At 41.8% G+C, this 22,304-nt stretch overlaps 1 protein-coding gene across 1 annotated transcript in view; it reads left to right on the top strand.

Moving 5' to 3' along the window:
• Positions 1–22,304, top strand: part of LOC126187371 (uncharacterized) — a 1,107,325-nt gene that overhangs the window by 1,060,678 nt on the left and 24,343 nt on the right. Inside the window, exon 6 of the mRNA XM_049928416.1 lies at positions 2,727–2,915. Within this exon, the coding sequence (XP_049784373.1) occupies positions 2,727–2,859 (133 nt within the window). The 3' untranslated portion in view covers positions 2,860–2,915. The remainder of the gene's footprint in view (positions 1–2,726; positions 2,916–22,304) is intronic.

Genomic DNA, 22,304 nt, shown 5'->3' with positions numbered 1-22,304 from the left:
TGTTAGTGGATTCAGTTTTATTATTACCTAGTTCAACATTCACATTCATCACTGTGTAACTTACAAAATACTGTACCACAACAATTTCAGGTTCACTGTATCTTGTCAAACACTTCTTAGAAGAAGAAAGCATAGGTGCAGCAGGTTCTGGTTCAGTACAAATTTTACTTACATTACTAATGGAGTAATATTTCTTTGTGAAGTCAGTCTTGGCTATTTCTTCACAAATTTAGCTTCTTGTTTCTGTGCTTTTCTTTTGCTGGCACTGCTGGAAAACTCTCTCACACGATGAGAGTCCATTTCAGGTTCTGAAAACCAGACATAAAACTCAAATATGAGTTACACACTAACTGATTAGAATAAGCAATATCACCCCTTGCACTAACAACAGCAAATCTGCAAATATGAGGTCTGTTCAAAAAATTTTGGAACTTTGTCCGCAAAATTTTTCTATGCTTTTACTTTTTACTTATTGTGCATGGTCTGCTTTGGAATACTCTACTCCACAATTGATACACTCCCAATGCCATTTCCACTTCTGGAAGCAGTCTTGTTATGCCTCTTGCTGGATTGTGTGAATTTTCTTTTATCTCATCTGTTGTTGCAAATCTTCATCCTTTCAATGAGTTTTTCAACTTTGGAAATAAAAAAAGTCTGCAGTGTTCAGGTCTGGGAGGTACAGAGGCTGAGGCAGCACAGTAACTTTATATTTTGTGCAATAGTTACCCACCAACAGGGATGAGAGTGCAGATGCATTATCATGATGCAAGAGCCATGAATTGTCTTGCCCTATTTCAGGCCATTTTCTTCTGTCATTTTCTCAAAGGCATCCCAACACATTTTGATAGTACCATTGACTGACAGTTTATCCCTGTGGCATGAATTTATGAAGAACTAATATGTAAAAGTCAAAGATAACTATCAGCATGTCTTTGACACTTGACCTGACCAGGTGAGCATTTTTTGGTCTTGTAGAACCTTTCCTGACTCATTGTGAAGACTGAACCCTGGTCTCAACATCATAATCATAGACCCACATCCCATCACCAGTTATGATTCTCTTACAGAACATCTTGTTCTCATTTGTATGCTCTAAAAGCTCTTCACAGATTTTTTGGTCTTGACTCATGAGCCACAGGATAAACTTTGTGGCAATGTGACACATTCCAAGATGCCACATCAGGATTTCATGACATCATCCATCTGAAATGTTACATTCTTCTGCAACCTCTCAGATATTCAGTCTTTGACTGGCACACACAATTTCGTTGACATTTCTTACATGAGCATTGTCAGTAGACGTTGGAGGTTATCCTGAACATGGGTCACCTTTAACTTCATCTGGCCATTTTTAAACCATGTGAACCACTTGTAACATTGAGTATGGCTTAACATTCATCCCCATAGACCTCTTGAGTTTCACACTAAATTTAATGCAGACATTTTGCTCCTATAACTGTGCCATTTTGAAATTTGCAAACTGTGTGAGACAGCATTCTACTCAATACAGCACTGAACAAAAGCTAAAATAAATACAACAATGAAAGTTCAGGCAGTTATACATTAAACAGTTGTGTGTAGGGATACCAGCCACACTTCACTCCAACACACTACTGGCGTGAAATTGTGAATCTTCCAGAATTTTCTGAACAGACCTCATATAATGCACATTACAACAGTCCAAACAATACTGCCACATGAATTAACAGTTCAGCTCTAAAACAATTAACAAGTGATAACAACAGTGAACAGAAGAAGGAGGAGGGGAGTGGAGAATGTATCTCAGAGTGCACAAAAGTGTTCGAAGTAACCCGCCTATTGTTGTGGTGAAAACTTCTACCCAGCTCCATGCGTACAGAGTTTATAAATAGTTGGAACTTGTCATGAAAGGAATACATCCTACTGCACAACTACACAGTGGCAGTTTTTTGCTGTATTGGGACTAGGTATTCAGTAACTACACAAGACTGCAGAACACTTCTGTTCAACAAGAAAATATAAATCACAATTATTATGCATTATATTCAATCTTCTTTTTTAAAACCGATTTATGTTAATTTATTAAGATAGTGGATATAATAAAGGAAGAAATTTTTTTCATATTTTTGTTCATATTTTATCCAATGATGATGACTGTATCGTGAGTGGTTCTTCTTAGACAGCCAGTTAAGAACTCAGTCAGAGTGGAGACCCTCTGTCCACCTGGAGGCTGGGGTCTAGAGCCCCGATAAGCACTAACTTACTCTGGCCCTATTTATCAGCCTACAGCTGTACATATAACAGTGATAAATTTTAATTTTCTGAAAAACATAAAGACCCCAGTGAGCAGAGTATTAACAGTTTTTCAGTATAACTGATGAATCAGCACCTTTTTGTAAGTAGTTATTTCCCATTAACATAATTATATTCATTCCTTCTTGTTTAACAACAAAAGTACACTACTGTGTAGTTGCTATTACAATGTACTCAATCATTTTCTGGTACCCAATGTCTTGATTAGACACATATCGTTATCTATATGGCTTAATGAAATCACTGTGCACCAACCCCAGTAACTGCTTCCTCATAATAACAGGAAATGTTGCACCTGTTAATAAACAGCGGAATACTAAATCATTAGATGAACTTCAGAAGAACTTGTTTGCACCACTGGTGGCACTTTATTTTAAAATTATTGGTGACTGTTTGAATTAATGAATAAACAAAGTGTATCCATTGTGTTTCAGCTACGTCCGTGGTTGCCTTCAGAGCTGTGATGATGCTGATGCTTGCAATGTGGCACCAGTGGCAATGACCTCATTGCCTATGGTGCTTATGGTTTCATCCATTCTTACATTCATCATCACGACTTTCAGATAATAGTGAGCCCTCACCAGTACACCAACACATCAGTTGGAACTACTATCTTCCAAAAGGTAAGTAATTTTTTTTTTTTTTTTTTTTTTTTTTTTTTTTTTTTTTTTTTTTTTTTTTTAAATCTTAGGATGGCGCAATGTTGTTTCATTTAAACTACAGAGTTGTACATATATTTCTGAGACAAGGGCATCATACACATCTACTCAGCAACCATGTCATGATTGAACTCTTGTGGAGAAATCTGGGTGTTGATAGACTTGAATTAGTGCGGCACATTGATAAACATGGACTCTCAGAAGCGAGCATCCAAATCGAAATTTTGTTGTAGCTTTCACACTTTAACTCTTCCAGGAGCCATTATCAATGAAGTTGTCATTGAGATAAGTCTAATGGCAACACCTAGAACTTTAAGAAACATAAAACAGCTGACAGATGGAATATCAGTTGTACACGTATGTACAGTAAGTTTATTAGCTATATATATTTCAGATTGTTGCTGTGGTCTTGATTCCAAAGATACAGCTCTCCAAGCTAGTATATCCTGTGCAAGTCTCTTCACCCCTGAGTAAATACGTCAACTTATATCCCTTTGAACTTGCCCCCTAAAGTCAAGACTTGAACTTCCTCTGCAGTTTTTACTATCTCACTCCCTGGTCATGCTTGTCTTGTAAATCAAGACCTTCTTTTAATCAAATTGTGCCATAAAAACCTATTCTTACCAACTAAGTTTAGTACCTCGTCATTCTTTCTACATTAACATCTGTGTTCTGCAAATCACTGTGAAGTGCATGGCAAGGTTACACTCCATTGTACCAGTTATTAGGGCTTTTCTCCATTCCATTCATGCATGGGGCAAAGGATGAATAACTGTTTAAATGCTTCTATGTATGGTGCAATGAATCTAATAGTGACCTCACGATCCCTACAGAAATGATACTTAGGGGGTTGTAGTATACTGTTAGAGTCATCATTTAAATCCATTTCTTGAAACTTTGTAAGTGAGCTTTCCCGTAATAATTTAAATCTATCTTCAAAAGTCTGCCAGTTCAGTTTCTTCAGCAATTCCATAACACTTCCCCACAGATTAACTGATGTGAAGACATCACACAATTGTCATTCCAGCAATATTGAGGATATTCAGCCCAGTTGTCAATTGTGTGATTCTAGCCACATGTTTGGGACAACATTATCCTATTTTCAAGTGCCAAAAGTAAGGAAACCAGATAAAACAGTCCTCCTTATACCAACAGACATGTAAGGATAACAGACTGTTGAGTTATAACCTATTTTTTTAAAGAAATTTATGCCTTTGGGCCTCATCACAACTTAAAAAGAAGGCATACACATGTATTGTCAACTCAAACTACAAAACATAAAAAATAAAACATCAAGCTGGTGCATCCATCATTCCCATGTTACAGTTGCAAACTGAAAGCAGCTGCCATCACCTGACAGTTATGATATTTACTTAAAGCCTAATGCTTGGTACCAACATACTAATGTCTGTCATAAAGTCTTTTAGAGCTGCCTGTCTGGTCCTAGCCCATTCTAACTTAAAACTATCTACATTCTGCAATCTGAACTGAAAGAGCAGTGAAAATTTCAGGGCACACTTTAGCAATATCCTTCCTAAGGAGCATCCACCAACATGTTTTACCTAGTGACATAGGAGGACTGTTTTATCTGGTTTCCTCGTTTTTAGCATCTACCTCTATCTACATCTATACTCTGCAAACCACCATGAGGTGCATGGCAGAGGGTACACCCCATTGTACCAGTTACTAGGGTTTCTTCCTGTTCCATTCACGTATGGAGCATGGGGAGAATGACTGTTTGAATGCCTCTGTGCTTGTAGTAATTATCCTAAGTTTATCCCCATGATCCCTGTGTAGGCAATGTATAGGGGGTTATAGAATATTCCTAGAGTTCTTTATACTATGTTAACAGACTTTCTTTGGATAGTTTATGCCTATCTTCCACAGTCTTCCAGTATCTCTGTGACACTCTCCCATGGATTAAAGAAATCTGTGATCACTTGTGCTACCCTTTTCAGTATATGTTGAATATCTGCTGTTAGTCCTATCTGCTACGGGTACCACAAACTTGAGTATTATTTTAGAACTGGTCACACAAGTGATTTTTAAGTAATCTCCTGTGTACACTGATTGCACTTCCCCAGTATTCTACCAATGAACTGAAGTCTATCATCTGCTTTACCCACAACGAACCTATGTGATCATTCCATTCATATCCCTACAAAGTGTTACACGCAGGTATTTGTATGAGTTGGCCAATTCCAACAGTGACTCATTGATATTATAGTCATAGGATACTATGTTTTTCATTTTGTGAAGTGCAAAATTTTACATTTCTGAACATTTAGAATAAGTTGGTAACCTCTGCACCACATTGAGATCTTATGAAGATCTAACTGAATATTTATGCAGCTTCTTTATCTACTTTGTTATAGATAAATGCCTCATCTCAGAAAAGCCTTATTTTACTGTTAATATTGTCTGCAATATCATTAGTATACAACATGAACATCAAAGGTCCCAACATACTTTCATGGGTCGCACCCAAAATTACTTCTACATCTGACAGTGGCTCTCCATCCAAGATAACATGTTGTGTCCTCCCTGCCAAAAAAGTCCTCAATGCAGTCACAAATTTCACTTGATACCCCATATGATCATACTTTTGGCAGTAAGTGTAGGTGCAGTTCTGAGTCAAATGCATTTTGGAAATCAAGAAATACTGCATCTATGTGGTTGCCTTAATCCAAGGCTTTCAGTATGTCATGTAATAAAAGTGGAGTTGGGTTTCATATGATCAATGTTTTTGAAATCCATGGTGGTTGGCACTGAGAAGGTCATTCTGTTCAAGATACCTCATTATGTTTGAACTCAGAATATGTTCTAAGATTCTACAACAAATAGATGTCAAGGATATTGGACAGTAGTTTGTGGATCACTTCTACTACCCTTCTTGTAGACGGGTGTGACCTGTGTCTTTTTCCAAGAAGTGTGCATGGTTTTTTGTTCGAGGGATCCACAATAGATTATAGTTAGAGGAGGGGCTAACTCAACCACAAATTCAGTATAGAATCTGACAGGCATTCCATTGGGAAATGGAGATTTTTTTCAGTTTTAATGATTTCAGCTGTTTCTCAACGCCACTGACACTAATACTATTTCATTCATCTTTTCAGTGGTACGAGGATTAAATTGAGGCAATTCTCCTAGGTTTTCCTTTATAAAAGAATATTTGAAAATGGAATTAAGCATTTCAGCTTTTGGTTGTATCCGTATTGGGTCTCCAGTCAAAACATATCATCATCTAAACACAATATTTCGGCAGTCCACCTAGCCACCATCTCCAGGTGAGTAGGCCATCGCACTGTATCATTGGAACTGAAATTAAATGCCTCAGCAGCTCCTTTATACACTGACCATGGGTTCACCCCATGTGTGTGAACATAACTGCCCTCTGGTGACAGGCACAACAGTGCACCAATAGTGAAAGCTTGTGGGAATGATAAATTGATATCAAACACTACTGACAGTTTTTGAAGACCGAAGCAAGAACTGTTGTTTCTTAATGCCAAACAGAGCAGGTTTGCTATTCTTATTTAAAGGATACCCTTTATCTCTGTTTATACAATTAATATTGTTAGATAGCCAGATTTCAGTGGCTTCTTTCACTAAACAGTCCCAATACCACAAAACAGGGGCAACCACTTGTGTCTCACCATACAACATTTTATGTCCTTCAGTAAGGATTCGCTGCGTCGTGTTTGATTTCAGTTCCAGCAAGATAGTGTGATGGCCTACTCAGCTGAAGATGGCAGCCAGGTGGACCACCAAAATACTGTGTCCAGATGATGATATGTTTTGCATAGAAACCCGATATGAATACAACCGATTATTATCCTGGGAAAGTTTAGGAACCACATTTCAGCTTTTGCTTTGCTACCCCCAATTTCAGTTCCTGTCACATTCATTAGGAACTGGACACTGATTTTGGTGGCACTAACAGCCTTTTCATATGGCCATAATTTATTTGAGTTATGTGAAAGATAACCTGACTATATTCTGCTACGGTAGTCATTGAAGGCTTCGTGCATTGCCCTCTTGGCAGCCAAACACATTTCATTCAGTATCTCTCTATCAATAGTCCTACATTTTGCTTTACACCTATTATTGAAATTTTGTGTGTTTTTATTATTGTGCCTATCTACCAGTGCTTCCCCATTTGGTAAGTCATGGAATCTTTGTTTTTAATATATTTTTTCATGTGGAATGTTTCTTTCTATTATCTACCTTCCACAGAAGAACCACAAAAGTGCCCCACTTGTGACAGGATACTTTCCGGGACTGGATCAGATTCTGAATGTGGCTCTCCAGCAGGGATATGACTTCCTCAAATCCTGCCCTGAAATGAGATCCATCCTTCATGATATCCTCCCCACTCCACCAAGAGTGTCTTTCCGCCGTCCACTTAACCTTCGTAACCTCTTAGTTCATCCCTATGAAATCCCCAAACCACCTTCCCTACCCTCTGGCTCCTACCCTTGTAACTGCCCCCGGTGTAAAACCTGTCCCATGCACCCTCCCACCACCACCTACTCCAGTCCTGTAACCCGGAAGGTGTACACAATCAAAGGCAGAGCCACATGTGAAAGCACCTACGTGATCTACCAACTGACCTGCCTACACTGTGATGCATTCTATGTGGGAATGACCAGCAACAAACTGTCCATTCGCATGAATGGACACAGGCAGACTGTGTTTGTTGGTAATGAGGATCACCCTGTGGCTAAACATGCCTTGGTGCATGGCCAGCACATCTTGGCGCAGTGTTACACCGTCCGGGTTATCTGGATACTTCCCACCAACACCAACCTATCCGAACTCCGGAGAGGGGAACTTGCTCTTCAATATATCCTCTCTTCCCCTTATCCACCAGGCCTCAATCTCCGCTAATTTAAAGTTGCCGCCACTCATACCTCACCTGTCATTCAACGACATCTTTGCCTCTGCACTTCTGCCTCGAACTGACATCTCTGCCCAAACTCTTTGTCTTTAAATATGTCTGCTAGTGTCTGTATATGTGTGGATGGATATGTGTGTGTGTGCGAGTGTATACCCGTCTCTTTTTCCCCCTAAGGTAAGTCTTTCCGCTCCCGGGTCTGGAATGACTCCTTACCCTCTCCTTTAAAACCCACATCCTTTCGTCTTTCCCTCTCCTTCCCTCTTTCCTGACGAAGCAACAGTTTGTTGCGGAAGCTTGAATTTTGTGTGTATGTTTGTGTTTGCTTGTGTGTCTATCGACCTGCCAGCGCTTTTGTTTGGTAAGTCTCATCAGCTTTGTTTTTAGATATATTTTTCCCACGTGGAGTGTTTTCCTCTATTATATATATACATATATATAGATGATGTGACTTACCGAACGAAAGTGTTGGCAGGTCGATAGACACACAAACATACACATGAAATTCTAGCTTTCGCAACCAATGGTTGCTTCGTCAGGAAAGAGGGAAGGAGAGGGAAAGATTAAAGGATGTGGGTTTTAAGGGAGAGGGTAAGGAGTCATTCCAATCCCGGGAGCAGAAAGACTTACCTTAGGGGGAAAAAAGGACAGGTATACACTCGCACACACACACATATCCATCCGCACATACACAGACACAAGCAGACATTTGTAAAGGCAAAGAGTTTGTCTCTCCCTTAAAACCCACATCCCCCCGTCCCCCCTCCCCCACTCCCCCCTCACCCCTCCCCCCTCCCCCCTCCTCCCCCTCCCCCCCGACGAAGCAACCATTGGTCGCAAAGGCCAGAATCCCATGTGCATGCATGTGCCTGCTCGTGCCTCCATCGACCCGCCAGCGCCCCCGCACGGTAAGTCACATCATCTTTGCTTTCATCCTAGCCAGATTACACTCCCATATTTTATTTTCTCAGGCTTGTCTGACATTTGGCATTATCCCCAAAGGCCTCACACTTAAAGTTCCCATCTCTGGCTGTAATCCTTCTTTCCGTCAGTCCCTATACCAGTTCCAAACTGAACAATCCATTGCCCTCACCCACCTAATCCTTCACCTACCCATCAACTCAGCCAATGAACACACCCATAAACTCCTGTCCTTATTAAAAGTCCTCAATCTTCCCTCTCCCACATCCACACTGGCTATTCAGAGCATCCTCCTACAGGCCAATCGTAAATTAGAACAGCATGCCACCCTCCACCTCAAAAAACTATCCAATCTCCTGGTTTCCCACCTCCGGAAAGGCAACTCACTCACCCTTCACAACCTTTCCAGCAAACCTCAACCTCCTCTCATTGCACACAGACCCAGTCTCTCCCATCTACTCACTCTCCCACTTCCAGCTCCACTCCCCCCAAAACCTCAAAATTCCAATCAACACAATCTGGAACCACAACACCCTAATTCAGTAGTTAACCTTTCCTCCAAACCTCTCTCCCAATCCGAAACCTCTGTCCTATCCAAAGGCCTCACCTTCAGCCCCACTCCCAGATTCAACCAAACAGCCCTTGTCAAAGATTTTCTGTCCTACACTCGTACTCTCTGCTGGAAATATCACTTTGCCATGAAGAAAAATGATCCTAATCCTACTCCTAATGGTCCAACTCCCCAAGACACTATCCAAATTGAACCCTGCCTGGAACAGTTCCGTCCTCCGTCGCAGCGGGACCCACCTCCTCTTCCTCAAAATCACCCTTTCCCAACTTTCCAGGAATTTCTGATTTCCAGCCTTGCCTCTCAATCCTTCTTAAAAAACCTTAATCCTACTCCCAAGATCACCACTGCTGAAGCCCATGCTATCCGTGATCTGAAGGCTGACCGATCCATCGTCATTCTTCCAGCAGACAAGGCTTACACAACCGTGGTACTTGATTGTCGGGAGTATGTGGCTGAGGGACTGCGTCAGCTCTCAGACAACACTACATACAAAGTTTTCCAAGGTAATTCCATTCTTGATGTCCAGGCGGAGCTTCAAGGAATCCTCAGAACCTTAGGCCCCCTACAAAACCTTTCACCTGACTCCATTAACCTCCTGACCCCACCAACACCCCGCACCCCTACCTTCTACCTTCTTCCTAAAATTCACAAACCCAATCATCCCGGCCGTCCCATTGTAGCTGGCTACCAAGCCCCCACAGAACATATCTCTGCCTACGTAGATCAACACCTTCAACCCATTACATGCAGTCTCCCAACCTTCATCAAAGACACCAACCACTTTCTCGAATGCCTGGAATCCCTACCCAGTCTGTTACCCCCCGAAACCATCCTTGTAACCATTGATGCCACTTCCTTATACACAAATATTCCACACGTCCAGGGCCTCGCTGCGATGGAGCACTTCCTTTCACGCCGATCACCTGCCACCCTACCAAAAACCTCTTTCCTCATTACCTTAGCCAGCTTCACCCTGACCCACAACTTCTTCACTATCGAAGGCCAGACATACCAACAATTAAAGGGAACAGCCATGGGCACCAGGATGGCCCCCTCATACGCCACCTATTCATGGGTTGCTTAGAGGAAGCCTTCTTGGTTGCCCAGGCCTGCCAACCCAAAGTTTGGTACAGATTTATTGATGACATCTTTATGATCTGGACTCACAGTGAAGAAGAACTCCAGAATTTCCTCTCCAACCTCAACTCCTTTGGTTCCACCAGATTCACTTGGGCCTACTACAAATCCCATGCCACTTTCCTTGACGTTGACTTCCACCTGTCCAATGGTCAGCTTCACACGTCCGTCCACATCAAACCCACCAACAAGCAACAGTACCTCCATTATGACAGCTGCCACTCATTCCACATCAAACGGTCCCTTCCCTACAGCCTAGGTCTTCGTGGCAAACGAATCTGCTCCAGTCCGGAATCCCTGATCCATTACACCAACAACCTGAAAACAGCTTTCGCATCCCGCAACTACCCTCCTGATCTGGTACAGAAGCAAATAACCAGAGCCACTTCCTCATCTCCTCAAACCCAGAACCTCCCACAGAAGAACCCCAAAAGTGCCCCACTTGTGACAGGATACTTTCTGGGACTGGATCAGACTCTGAATGTGGCTCTCCAGCAGGGATACGACTTCCTCAAATCCAGCCCTGAAATGAGATCCATCCTTCATGAAATCCTCCGCACTCCACCAAGAGTGTCTTTCCGCTGTCCACCTAACCTTCATAACCTCTTAGTTCATCCCTATGAAATCCCCAAACCACCTTCCCTACCCTCTGGCTCCTACCCTTGTAACTGCCCCCGGTGTAAAACCTGTCCCATGCACCCTCCCACCACCACCTACTCCAGTCCTGTAACCCGGAAGGTGTACACGATCAAAGGCAGAGCCACGTGTGAAAGCACCCACGTGATTTATCAACTGACCTGCCTACACTGTGAAGCTTTCTATGTGGGAATGACCAGCAACAAACTGCCCATTCGCATGAGTGGACACAGGCAGACAGTGTTTGTTGGTAATGAGGATCACCCTGTGGCTAAACATGCCTTGGTGCACGGTCAGCACATCATGGCACAGTGTTACACTGTCCGGGTTATCTGGATACTTCCCACTAACACCAACCTGTCAGAACTCCGGAGATGGGAACTTGCCCTTCAGTATATTCTCTCTTCTCGTTACCCGCCAGGCCTCAATCTCCGCTAATTTCAATTTGCCGCCTCTCATACCTCACCTGTCTTTCAACAACATCTTTGCCTCTGTACTTCCACCTTGACTGACATCTCTGCCCAAACTCTTTGCCTTTACAAATGTCTGCTTGTGTCTGTGTATGTGCGGATGGATATGTGTGTGTGTGCGAGTGTATATCCCTTTTTTCCCCCTAAGGTAAGTCTTTCCGCTCCCGGGATTGGAATGACTCCTTACCCTCTCCCTCAAAACCCGCATCCTTTCGTCTTTCCCTCTCCTTCCCTCTTTCCTGATGAGGCGACGGTTTGTTGCGGGTGCTTGAGTTTCATGTGTGTGTTTGTGTTTGTTTGTGTGTCTGACGACCTGCCGGCGCTTTCGTTCGGTGGGTCACATCATCTGTGTTTTTAGATATATATATATTTCTAGAAAGAAAGATGATGAGACTTACCAAACAAAAGCACTGGCAGGTCGATAGACACACAAACAAACACAAACATACACATAAAATTCTAGCTTTCGCAACCAACGGTTGCCTCGTCAGGAAAGAGGGAAGGAGAGGGAAAGACAAAAGGATTTGGGTTTTAAGGGAGAGGGTAAGGAGTCATTCCAATCCCAGGAGCGGAAAGACTTACCTTAGGGGGAAAAAAGGACAGGTATACACTCGCACACACACACATATCCATCCGCATATACACACACACAAGCAGACATTTGTAAAGGCAAAGAGTTTGGGCAGAGATGTCAGTCGGGGCGGAAGTACAGAGGCAAAGATGATGTTGAAAGACAGGTGAGGTATGAGCGGCGGCAAATTGAAATTAGAAATTAGCGGAGATTGAGGCCTGGCGGATAGCGAGAAGAGAGGATATGCTGAAGGGCAAGTTCCCATCTCCGGAGTTCTGACAGGTTGGTGTTAGTGGGAAGTATCCAGATAACCCGGACAGTGTAACACTGTGCCAAGATGTGCTGGCTGTGCACCAAGGCATGTTTAGCCACAGGGTGAACCTCATTACCAACAAACACTGTCTGCCTGTGTCCATTCATGCGAATGGACAGTTTGTTGCTGGTCATTCCCACATAGAACGCTTCACAGTGTAGGCAGGTCAGTTGGTAGATCACATGGGTGCTTTCACACGTGGCTCTGCCTTTGATCGTGTACACCTTCCTGGTTACAGGACTGGAATAGGTGGTGGTGGGAGGGTGCATGGGACAGGTTTTACACCGGGGGCGGTTACAGGGGTAGGAGCCAGAGGGTAGGGAAGGTGGTTTGGGGATTTCATAGGGATGAACTAAGAGGTTACGAAGGTTAGGTGGATGGCGGAAAGACACTCTTGGTGGAGTGGGGAGGATTTCATGAAGGATGGATCAAATCCTGCCCTGAAATGAGATCCCGCTCCCGGGATTGGAATGACTCCTTACCCTCTCCCTTAAAACCCAAATCCTTTTGTCTTTCCCTCTCCTTCCCTCTTTCCTGACGAGGCAACCGTTGGTTGCGAAAGCTAGAATTTTATGTGTATGTTTGTGTTTGTGTGTCTATCGACCTGCCAGTGCTTTTGTTTGGTAAGTCTCATCATCTTTCTTTCTAGAAATATTTTTCCCACGTGGAATGTTTCCCTCTATTATTTATATATATATATATATATATATATATATATATATATATATATATATATATATATATATATATATATATATATATATATATAAGTATAATAGAGGGAAACATTCCACGTGGGAAAAATATATTTAAAAAGAAAGATGATGAGACTTACCCAACAAAAGCGCTGGCAGGTCGATAGACACACAAATAAACACAAACATATACACAAAACTCTAGCTTTCGCAACCAACGGTTGCCTCGTCAGGAAAGAGGGAAGGAGAAGGAAAGACAAAAGGATATGGGTTTTAAGGGAGAGGGTAAGGAGTCATTCCAATCCCGGGAGCGGAAAGACTTACCCTAGGGGGAAAAAAGGACAGGTATACACTCGCACACACACACACATATCCATCCATACATACAAGACACAAGCAGACATTTGTAAAGGCAAAGAGTTTTTAGGCTCAAACTCTTTGCCTTTACAAATGTCTGCTTGTGTCTTGTATGTATGGATGGATATGTGTGTGTGTGCGAGTGTATACCTGTCCTTTTTTCCCCCTAGGGTAAGTCTTTCCGCTCCCGGGATTGGAATGACTCCTTACCCTCTCCCTTAAAACCCATATCCTTTTGTCTTTCCTTCTCCTTCCCTCTTTCCTGACGAGGCAACCGTTGGTTGCGAAAGCTAGAGTTTTGTGTGTATGTTTGTGTTTATTTGTGTGTCTATCGACCTGCCAGCGCTTTTGTTGGGTAAGTCTCATCATCTTTCTTTTTAAATATATATATATATATATATATGTATATATATATATATATATATATATATATATATATATATATATATATATTAAAAAAAGCAAAGATGATGTGTCTTATCGTGCGGGGGCACTGGCGGGTAGATGGAGGCACGGGCAGGCACATGCATGCACACGGATTCTGGCTTTCGCGACCAATGGTTGCTTCGTATGGTGGGGAGGGGGGGGGGGGGGGGGGAGGGGGGATGGGGGGATGTGGGTTTTAAGGGAGAGGCAAACTCTTTGCCTTTACAAATGTCTGCTAGTGTCTGTATATGTGTGGATGGATATGTGTGTGTGTGCGAGTGTATACCCGTCCTTTTTTCCCCCTAAGGTAAGTCTTTCCGCTCCCGGGACTGGAATGACTCCTTACCCTCTCCTTAAAACCCACATCCTTTTGTCTTTCCCTCTCCTTCCCTATTTCCTGATGAGGCAACAGTTTGTTGCGAAAGCTTGAATTTTGTGTGTATGTTTGTGTTCGTTTTTGTGTCTGTCGACCTGCCAGCACTTTCATTTGGTAAGTCACATCATCTTTGTTTTTAGGTGTGTATATATATATATATATATATATCTAAAACAAAGATGTGTGACTTACCAAATGAAAGTGCTGGCAGGTCGACAGACACACAAACGAACACAAACATACACACAAAATTCAAGCTTTCGCAACAAACTGTTGCCTCATCAGGAAAGAGGGAAGGAGAGGGAAAGACGAAAGGATGTGGGTTTTAAGGGAGAGGGTAAGGAGTCATTCCAGTCCCGGGAGCGGAAAGACTTACCTTAGGGGGAAAAAAGGACGGGTACACACTCGCACACACACACATATCCATCCACACATATACAGACACAAGCAGACATATTTAAAGACAAAGAGTTTGGGCAGAGATGTCAGTCGAGGCAGAAGTGCAGAGGCAAAGATGTTGCTGAATGACAGGTGAGGTATGAGTGGCGGCAACTTGAAATTAGCGGAGATTGAGGCCTGGTGGATAACGGGAAGAGAGGATATATTGAAGAGCAAGTTCCCATCTCCGGAGTTCGGATAGGTTGGTATTAGTAGGAAGTATCCAGATAACCCGGACGGTGTAACACTGCGCCAAGATGTGCTGGTCGTGCACCAAGGCATGTTTAGCCACAGGGTGATCCTCATTACCAACAAACACTGTCTGCCTGTGCCCATTCATGCGAATGGACAGTTTGTTGCTGGTCATTCCCACATAGAATGCATCACAGTGTAGGCAGGTCAGTTGGTAGATCACGTGGGTGCTTTCACACGTGGCTCTGCCTTTGATTGTGTACACCTTCCGGGTTATATTTTTCCTTCGTGGAATGTTTCCTTCTATTATAACCTATATATATATATATATATATATATATATATATATATATATATATATATATATATATGTGTGTGTGTGTGTGTGTGTGTGTGTGTGCGCACGCTCACATGTAGAGTATTAATGGTTTTATTTGGAACTAATTTTTTAGAAGGCAGGTACCAAAAAATTGCGCCCCCCCCCCTCTCAATGACCGAGATCCTGGATCCGCCCCTGCTCCCAACTCACATGGAACTAAAACAAGGATTTACCTATACCAAAAGATACAAAGAAAATAATGTCATATATGGATGTATTTACGCGAATTATCTTTGAAACATATATTACAAAAGCAGAGTACTAATAATTGTTTACCATTGGATATCTTTTCAAAAAGTCCAAAATCATCATAGTTATTATGTAATGTGTTTATATATGTTGACAGTTAAACATTTTCACACAGCAGTGGATTTCTGGGTGATTGAGTCTTCAACGTGGGAATGGGTCATTTCATATGATCCAAGATCAGTTAGTACATTTATCTCACCAGTCATGTTTGGTACAGGTCCATTCTGGCTACATGTAATGCTCATCATTCTTCTGTGGAACTGCATTTCTGAGGGTTCTATTTCCTTCTCTAAAGTGCTTGACATCCACATTTCACTTCTGTACAACACTACAATCCAAACAAATCTGTTTGGAAAGTCTTCTTTACCATTGGATTTATATCCTGTGTTGACAGTTTCTGTTTTTCTGGAACTTTTTTGTACTATTAGCAGTCTACATGTTATATCATTTCTATTTTCTTTATTTTGCTGCTGAAATAGTAAATGATTTATTACTTTTTGTGTTCTGTTTCCCATCTAATTCCCTTGTCATGACCTCCTTTAGTTTGACATCACTCCATTTTCTTTGTTTTACATTTGTTGATGCTCCTTTTCTATCTCTGACAGAATTACAATGTCATCAATAAACTTTAAAATTTTATTTCTTTCCCCATACTTTTCTAAATTTCTCTTTGGTTGGCTTTACAGCTCACTCAGTACAAAAATTGAGTAACATCAGGGATATCCTACAGCTCTCTTTAACTTCTTTTCAACTATTACTCCCTTTCGTGTCCTTTAACTGTTGTAAATACAGTCTAGTTTCTGTACAAGGTGTAGTTAACATTTCATTCCCTGTATTTTATCCATGCTACTTTCAGAATTTCAAAGAGAATACTCCACTCAACATTGTCAAAAGCTTATTCTAAATCTAGAAATGCTACACTTGTAAGTTTACCTTTCGTCAGTCAATTCCTAAGAGAAGTCCGTGGGTCAGTATTGCCTTGTGTGTTCATTCATTTGCTCAGAACTCAAGCTGATCATCCCTGTGGTCAGTTTTTTTGGTTGTTTGGTAATATTCACACTTGTTAGCACTTGCCTTCTTTGGAATTGTGATTACTACATTGTTCTTGAGGACAGAGGGTATTTTTCCTATCTCATATCTTGCATATCAGGTGGAATAGTTTTGCCATTGTTGGTTCTCCCAAAGATCTGTGACAGTGTCTTTACTACAGGTTCCTTGTTTCAACTTCATTATTTCTGTGCTCTGTCAAATTATTTCTCAGAACCATATCCCCATCTCAGTTTCATTCATTTTCTCTTCCCTTTCCATAATATAGTTCTCAAGTTTGCCTCTTTTACATAGTCCTCTTATATATTGCTTCCACCTTTCAGCCTTCCCTTCTTTGCTTAATACTTCTATATTTCCTGTCTTTGTACAGTTTCTCCAGCTCTAATCTGAATTTGATAACCAATAAATTATGGTCAGAGTTCACACATGCACCTGGAAAAGTTTTTCAGTTAAAATGTAGTTTATAAATCTCTGTTTTACCATTATACAAATTAGCTGAAATATTGTAGTATCTCAAAGTCTTTTCCTCACATACAGACTTCTTTCATGATACTCAACCAAGTGTTAACAATGATTCAAAATGATTCAGTTGTGTTCAGTGCAAAATTATACTAGATGGCTTCCTTCCCATTTCATTACTTCCCCCCCTGGGCATGTTCTCTCTTTTATATCCCTTAACATATCTGGGTTATTGCTTTTACCATATCATACATTCTTTTGTTATCTTCTCCATCTGTGGAGCTAGTAGGCATATAAACTTTTACTGCAATGGTGAGTGTTGGCTTTGTCCCTGGATCAGCTACAGTAATATGTTCATCATTGTGTTCATAGCAGCCTACCCATATTCCTACTTTCTCATTCATTACCAGACCATCTCCTGTATTTCTCCATATTTAATTTTGTGTTGATAAACCTGTAATCACCTGATCTGAAGTCCTGTTCTTCCTGCAGGTGCACTCTGTTAATTCCTATTATATCCCATGATATCTAGTTTCAACCTATCCATTTCTTTTTTCAAAGTTTTTCTTATATATGTATAAACTCTAACCTATGTATACAATTAAGGGGTGACAATGTCCTTTTGAATAGCCCCAGCCAGAGATACAAATATGAAACTACTTTACTTCCAGAATATGTTACCCCAAATGATTACATTATCATTAAACCATACAGTAGGCCTGTATGTCCTTGGGAAATGTAGTGGCCATAATTATCCCTTTATCTGAACTATTCACAGTATCAAGAGAGTAAGATGATGATGGTTAATTTTACAAGGTCAGATTAGTTACTCATTCACACTGTTGCACAGTAATCACTGCCTCTCTTCAGGAACCATACAATAGTCAAACCTCTCTACAAATAGCCTCCAATGTGGTTTTATCCATGGTACATCAGTCTGTATTGTTGAAGCACACAAGCCAGCCCCCCCCCCCCCCCCCCCCATGGCCTGAGTCTAGGACATTCACAAGTTTCTCCACCAGTCAACAACCTGTTAATGCATCAACTCAGCAGAAGCAGCTGCTCCCGTGCCATCAAACTCCCTTAAGTCTATGGCCTGGAACAGCAGCCATCCTCCAGGAAGTTTCTGTGGCTCAACCCACTACCATATAGCAGCCACCAGACCTTGGGCAATGGCCTGTGTTTGAGACAATCATGTGTGATGCAGAAACATGGCTTCTTCCACACAATCTGTATCAGGAAGTGCTGTTTAAACCCTTAGGACAAGCTCATCATAAATTCCAGACATCTGGGCAATGTTGTAGCACCCAGTATTCGTTGGATGCAGCCCTGGAATCTATGCCTTGACTGTAATGCAGCAACACAGTCCAGGATTCATCTCCCTGGGCAGCACTGCCTGCCATCATGCCAATGGGACACTTCTGGCTACAGTGTAAGATGCCTTTGCTGCCTTGCCACTGGCTGCTAAGGACTGTGTCTGCTGCCAATGACTCAAAGCCTAATGTGTCACCAATGCTGTGCTGGAACACCACCTCCTGGGCAGCATGCATATGCTGTAGGTTGTTTACTATATGTACCTCACCTGCCATATTGAGGGGAAATATTAAGAGACAATATCAAGCATTTCCTGAGATGAGGATGCACTCATATAATTGAAATGAAATGGCTCTGAGCACTATGCGACTTAACTTCTGAAGTCATCAGTCACCTAGAACTTAGAACTAATTAAACCTAACTAACCTAAGGACATCACACACATGCATGCCCGTGGCAGGATTCGAACCTGCGACCGTAACGGTCGCTCGGTTCCAGACTGTAGTGCCTAGAACGGCATGGCCACTCCAGCCGGCTCATATAATTGTCCAAATCAGTTAGATTAATAAAGAATTGTTTTGTTCATTGATTGTTTCTCTACAGCCTGCTACAACATTCTGTTTTCCTTGCTATCACATGAACCCAGGCGGCCACAGGTGGGAGTTAAGCATCTCCTGACATACATTGAGATGGCACCCACCACCCATGAGCAGTCATTGCACTCCTGACCAGCTACATGTGCAGTGAATAGTTTGTTGTTAAGAGAGCTGTAACACCAAACTATTATCTCATAGGAAGAATGAAATTAGGCAGAGCAATTATTTCTACACCAAAACCAGATAAACCTAAAGTTTTTAGTAGGTGTATTATAAGATTTTTGCAGTCACGATTCCACCAGTGTATATGATCATAAACTTGATGCATTCTAATCAGATTGCTGTTATCTGTTGGCACACCAAATATACTAAAGGTGTTTCAGTTTGTACAGTACAAAACTGAACAAGCAATGTTTTCCAATCATAGTGTCAATACCCAGTTTTAGTAGAATTTAGAGTAATATGGAAGAAGCCACCATGAAGTATTGCAGTAGCAACTGCTGGTTGGTAAGTGCTGTGTGACTCCGCATGTGTTTGAATAACATGTATGCAAAAGGGTTGCAAGATGGGTTAGCAGTACTCAGCTGAAAATTGTGCCACACAATGGTAATAGCCATAGCAGGAGGAACCATGTCATCACACCAGGGCAAGAATTGTTGTGAGCTTCTTCACTGGGTGCAGTAATTTAGTGCAACAAATGTGCCACAAAGCCATATAAATAGCTTTGGATTTTGATGAAGATTCAGTTGTAGTCCAGCAACATCACCAAGATGCAAGTTCCACACCAGATGATGAGGAGACGGGACACTGCCAACTTCAGTCTGGGGTTCAAGACTGGGACGGGTATCTGCCTCCTGCACTGTGTGTGCTTGCAGGACTTGGTGCCACAGCACCATTGCTGACCTACCATCCATGCTGCTGCCATCCATCTCCTGCTAGAGGGCACTGGACCAAGACCCATGCACAACAGTCTTCTCTCTGCCCAGCATTGGATTTTAAGCCAGGCCTGAGTCACCTAAGTGCAGGTCTCTGCTACTTCAGAATGCAGCTGCAGCACAACACTGTGTGTACCACTGATGTCAAGGCTGTGGCCCACTGTTGGGCCAGCTGTTGCTCACCCTGATGTCAGCATCGTGGGGTGCCTATGCAAGTATTTCCTTTCCAGTGCAAAAGCAGCCACCTGTGAGCCTTTGCCAGCCTGGTTCACCCAAGTGGAGCACCTGTTACTTACATTGCTAACAATGTGGTGTGTGCCTGAAGCTAGGAAAATATTTCTCCAAGTCATCAATGTGTCACTGGGCCTCACCGGCCTGTCGCCACCACCACCGCCACCACAACAATTACCATCTCCACCACTCAACCTGCCAAGTGCCAATGACCAATCTTTGAGGAGGTGTTAGTGTGCTCATCACTTGCAGACATTGTACAAAATGCTTAAAGGAAGTCATTTTGTTAAAACAATTTAATAATCTTCACAACACATAGTTTTCTATTTTATTTCACTTGTTCACCATGTGCCATAGATCACACAATCTACATCTTTGTGTAATGTGTCAAGGCATATGTTAACAAAGTGAAACAGTCTTAAAAACTAATTTTGTATGCTTTATTAACAATACACCATCTTTATACTACTGTGTACTATTTGTGTTTACAGAGGGCTCATTCAACATAAAATTAGCAGGGAATTAGTTACTTGAAAAATTTTACAACTTTCTGAGTTTTGTTTCTTATGTTCTGTTTATCTCCTACTACTAAACACTGGTATATGCACTTAAATGTCCTATGTAAATAACAGAAGACCCCAAAATATAATATTTTATAATTATATTTCATTTTTATGTGCTCATTGTATATGTAAATATCTAGAAAGAATTTTCACTCTGCATTGAAGTATGGTTCAGGAAATTTCATTTAAATATCTGTTTCAATACAAGAGCCCTTTTTAAAACCAGTTGATGGTTTACTTAGTGTCACATGTTTGGAGAAATTAAACATTGATTCAGCAGAAATATGACAGCCATACATATCATAAAAGCTTATGTATGTATGTATCTTCCATGTCTCCTTATAAACCACTGGATCAATTTTACCCAAACTTAGTACAGATGGATAGAAATACAGATGTCTGGATAGAAATACTGTGGGGTTAAGGACCAGTAAACTCCTGCTGCTGTGGTGGTGATAATGTGGAGATAGGAAGAGCTGGACAGATAGAGAGGGAGAAGGAGAAGATGGACACAAAATATTGGGGATGGGGTAAATAGATAGAGAAAGGGAAGGGGAGGAGATGGACAGAGAGAGGGGGAGAAGGAGATGGACGAAGGAAGGAAAGAGAAGGAGATGGACAGAGAGTGGGTGAAGAAGGAGATGTACAAGGAGAGAGAGGAGGAGGAGGAGGAGATGAATTTAATGTGAGTGAAGAGGAGATAGGGGAGGCAGGAGGAGATGGATGTAAGATGCAAGAGGAGGAGATTGACAATGGGGGAAGTACAGATTGACAGAGGGGTGAGGAGCAGATGGACAGAGAGAGGGGACAGTAGCAGATGGACAAAGTGAGGGACAGGAGGAGATGGTCAGAGAGCAGGGGGAGATGAATTTATGGAATTGGAATAAATACATATCCAGGCAATGATGGATACTCACCTAATATACTATAAATTAAATGACACATACTGATGAACCAAAACAATGACTGCCTGCTTAATAACGGGCTGGGTGACCTTTGTCAAACAATACAGCAGCAATTCAGCATGGCATAGGTTCAGTAAGTCCATGATAGGTTTCCAGAGGTATGTGGCACCAAACAACCATGCAAAGCAGGTCACACATTTCCCATTAATTACGAGCTGGTGCTATCTGAGTATAGAACTGGAGATGGATAGTGTCCCAGATTGATTCCATTGGGTTCAGATCAGGCAAATTTAGTGGCCATGACATCACTGTCATTTCACTGTCATGTTTGTGAAACCATTGTTGCACAATTCTGGGCATGGGAGATGAACAGCTTTTCTGGTGGAAAATCACGTAATACCTAAAGCATGAAGTGATGTGTAATGATATTCACATAGTCCACATCTGTCATGATTCCTCCCAATTACTGTCACAGGTGCCATTGAAGACCAGGCAAAAATCCCCCACAGCATAATACTTCTATTACTGACAAAAGTCCACGGCATGGTGCACATTTCAAGCAGTCATTCACCTGGATCATGGTGTAAGTGGACACTACCATCAAGCTGGTATAACAAGAAATGTGATTTATCCAACCAGGCAACACTTTTCCATTGATCCACAATACAATCTTGA

Source organism: Schistocerca cancellata, chromosome 5 (assembly GCF_023864275.1).
Source record: "Schistocerca cancellata isolate TAMUIC-IGC-003103 chromosome 5, iqSchCanc2.1, whole genome shotgun sequence".
Lineage (NCBI taxonomy): Eukaryota > Metazoa > Arthropoda > Insecta > Orthoptera > Acrididae > Schistocerca > Schistocerca cancellata.
This window is presented reverse-complemented; position numbering and strand designations above follow the sequence as displayed.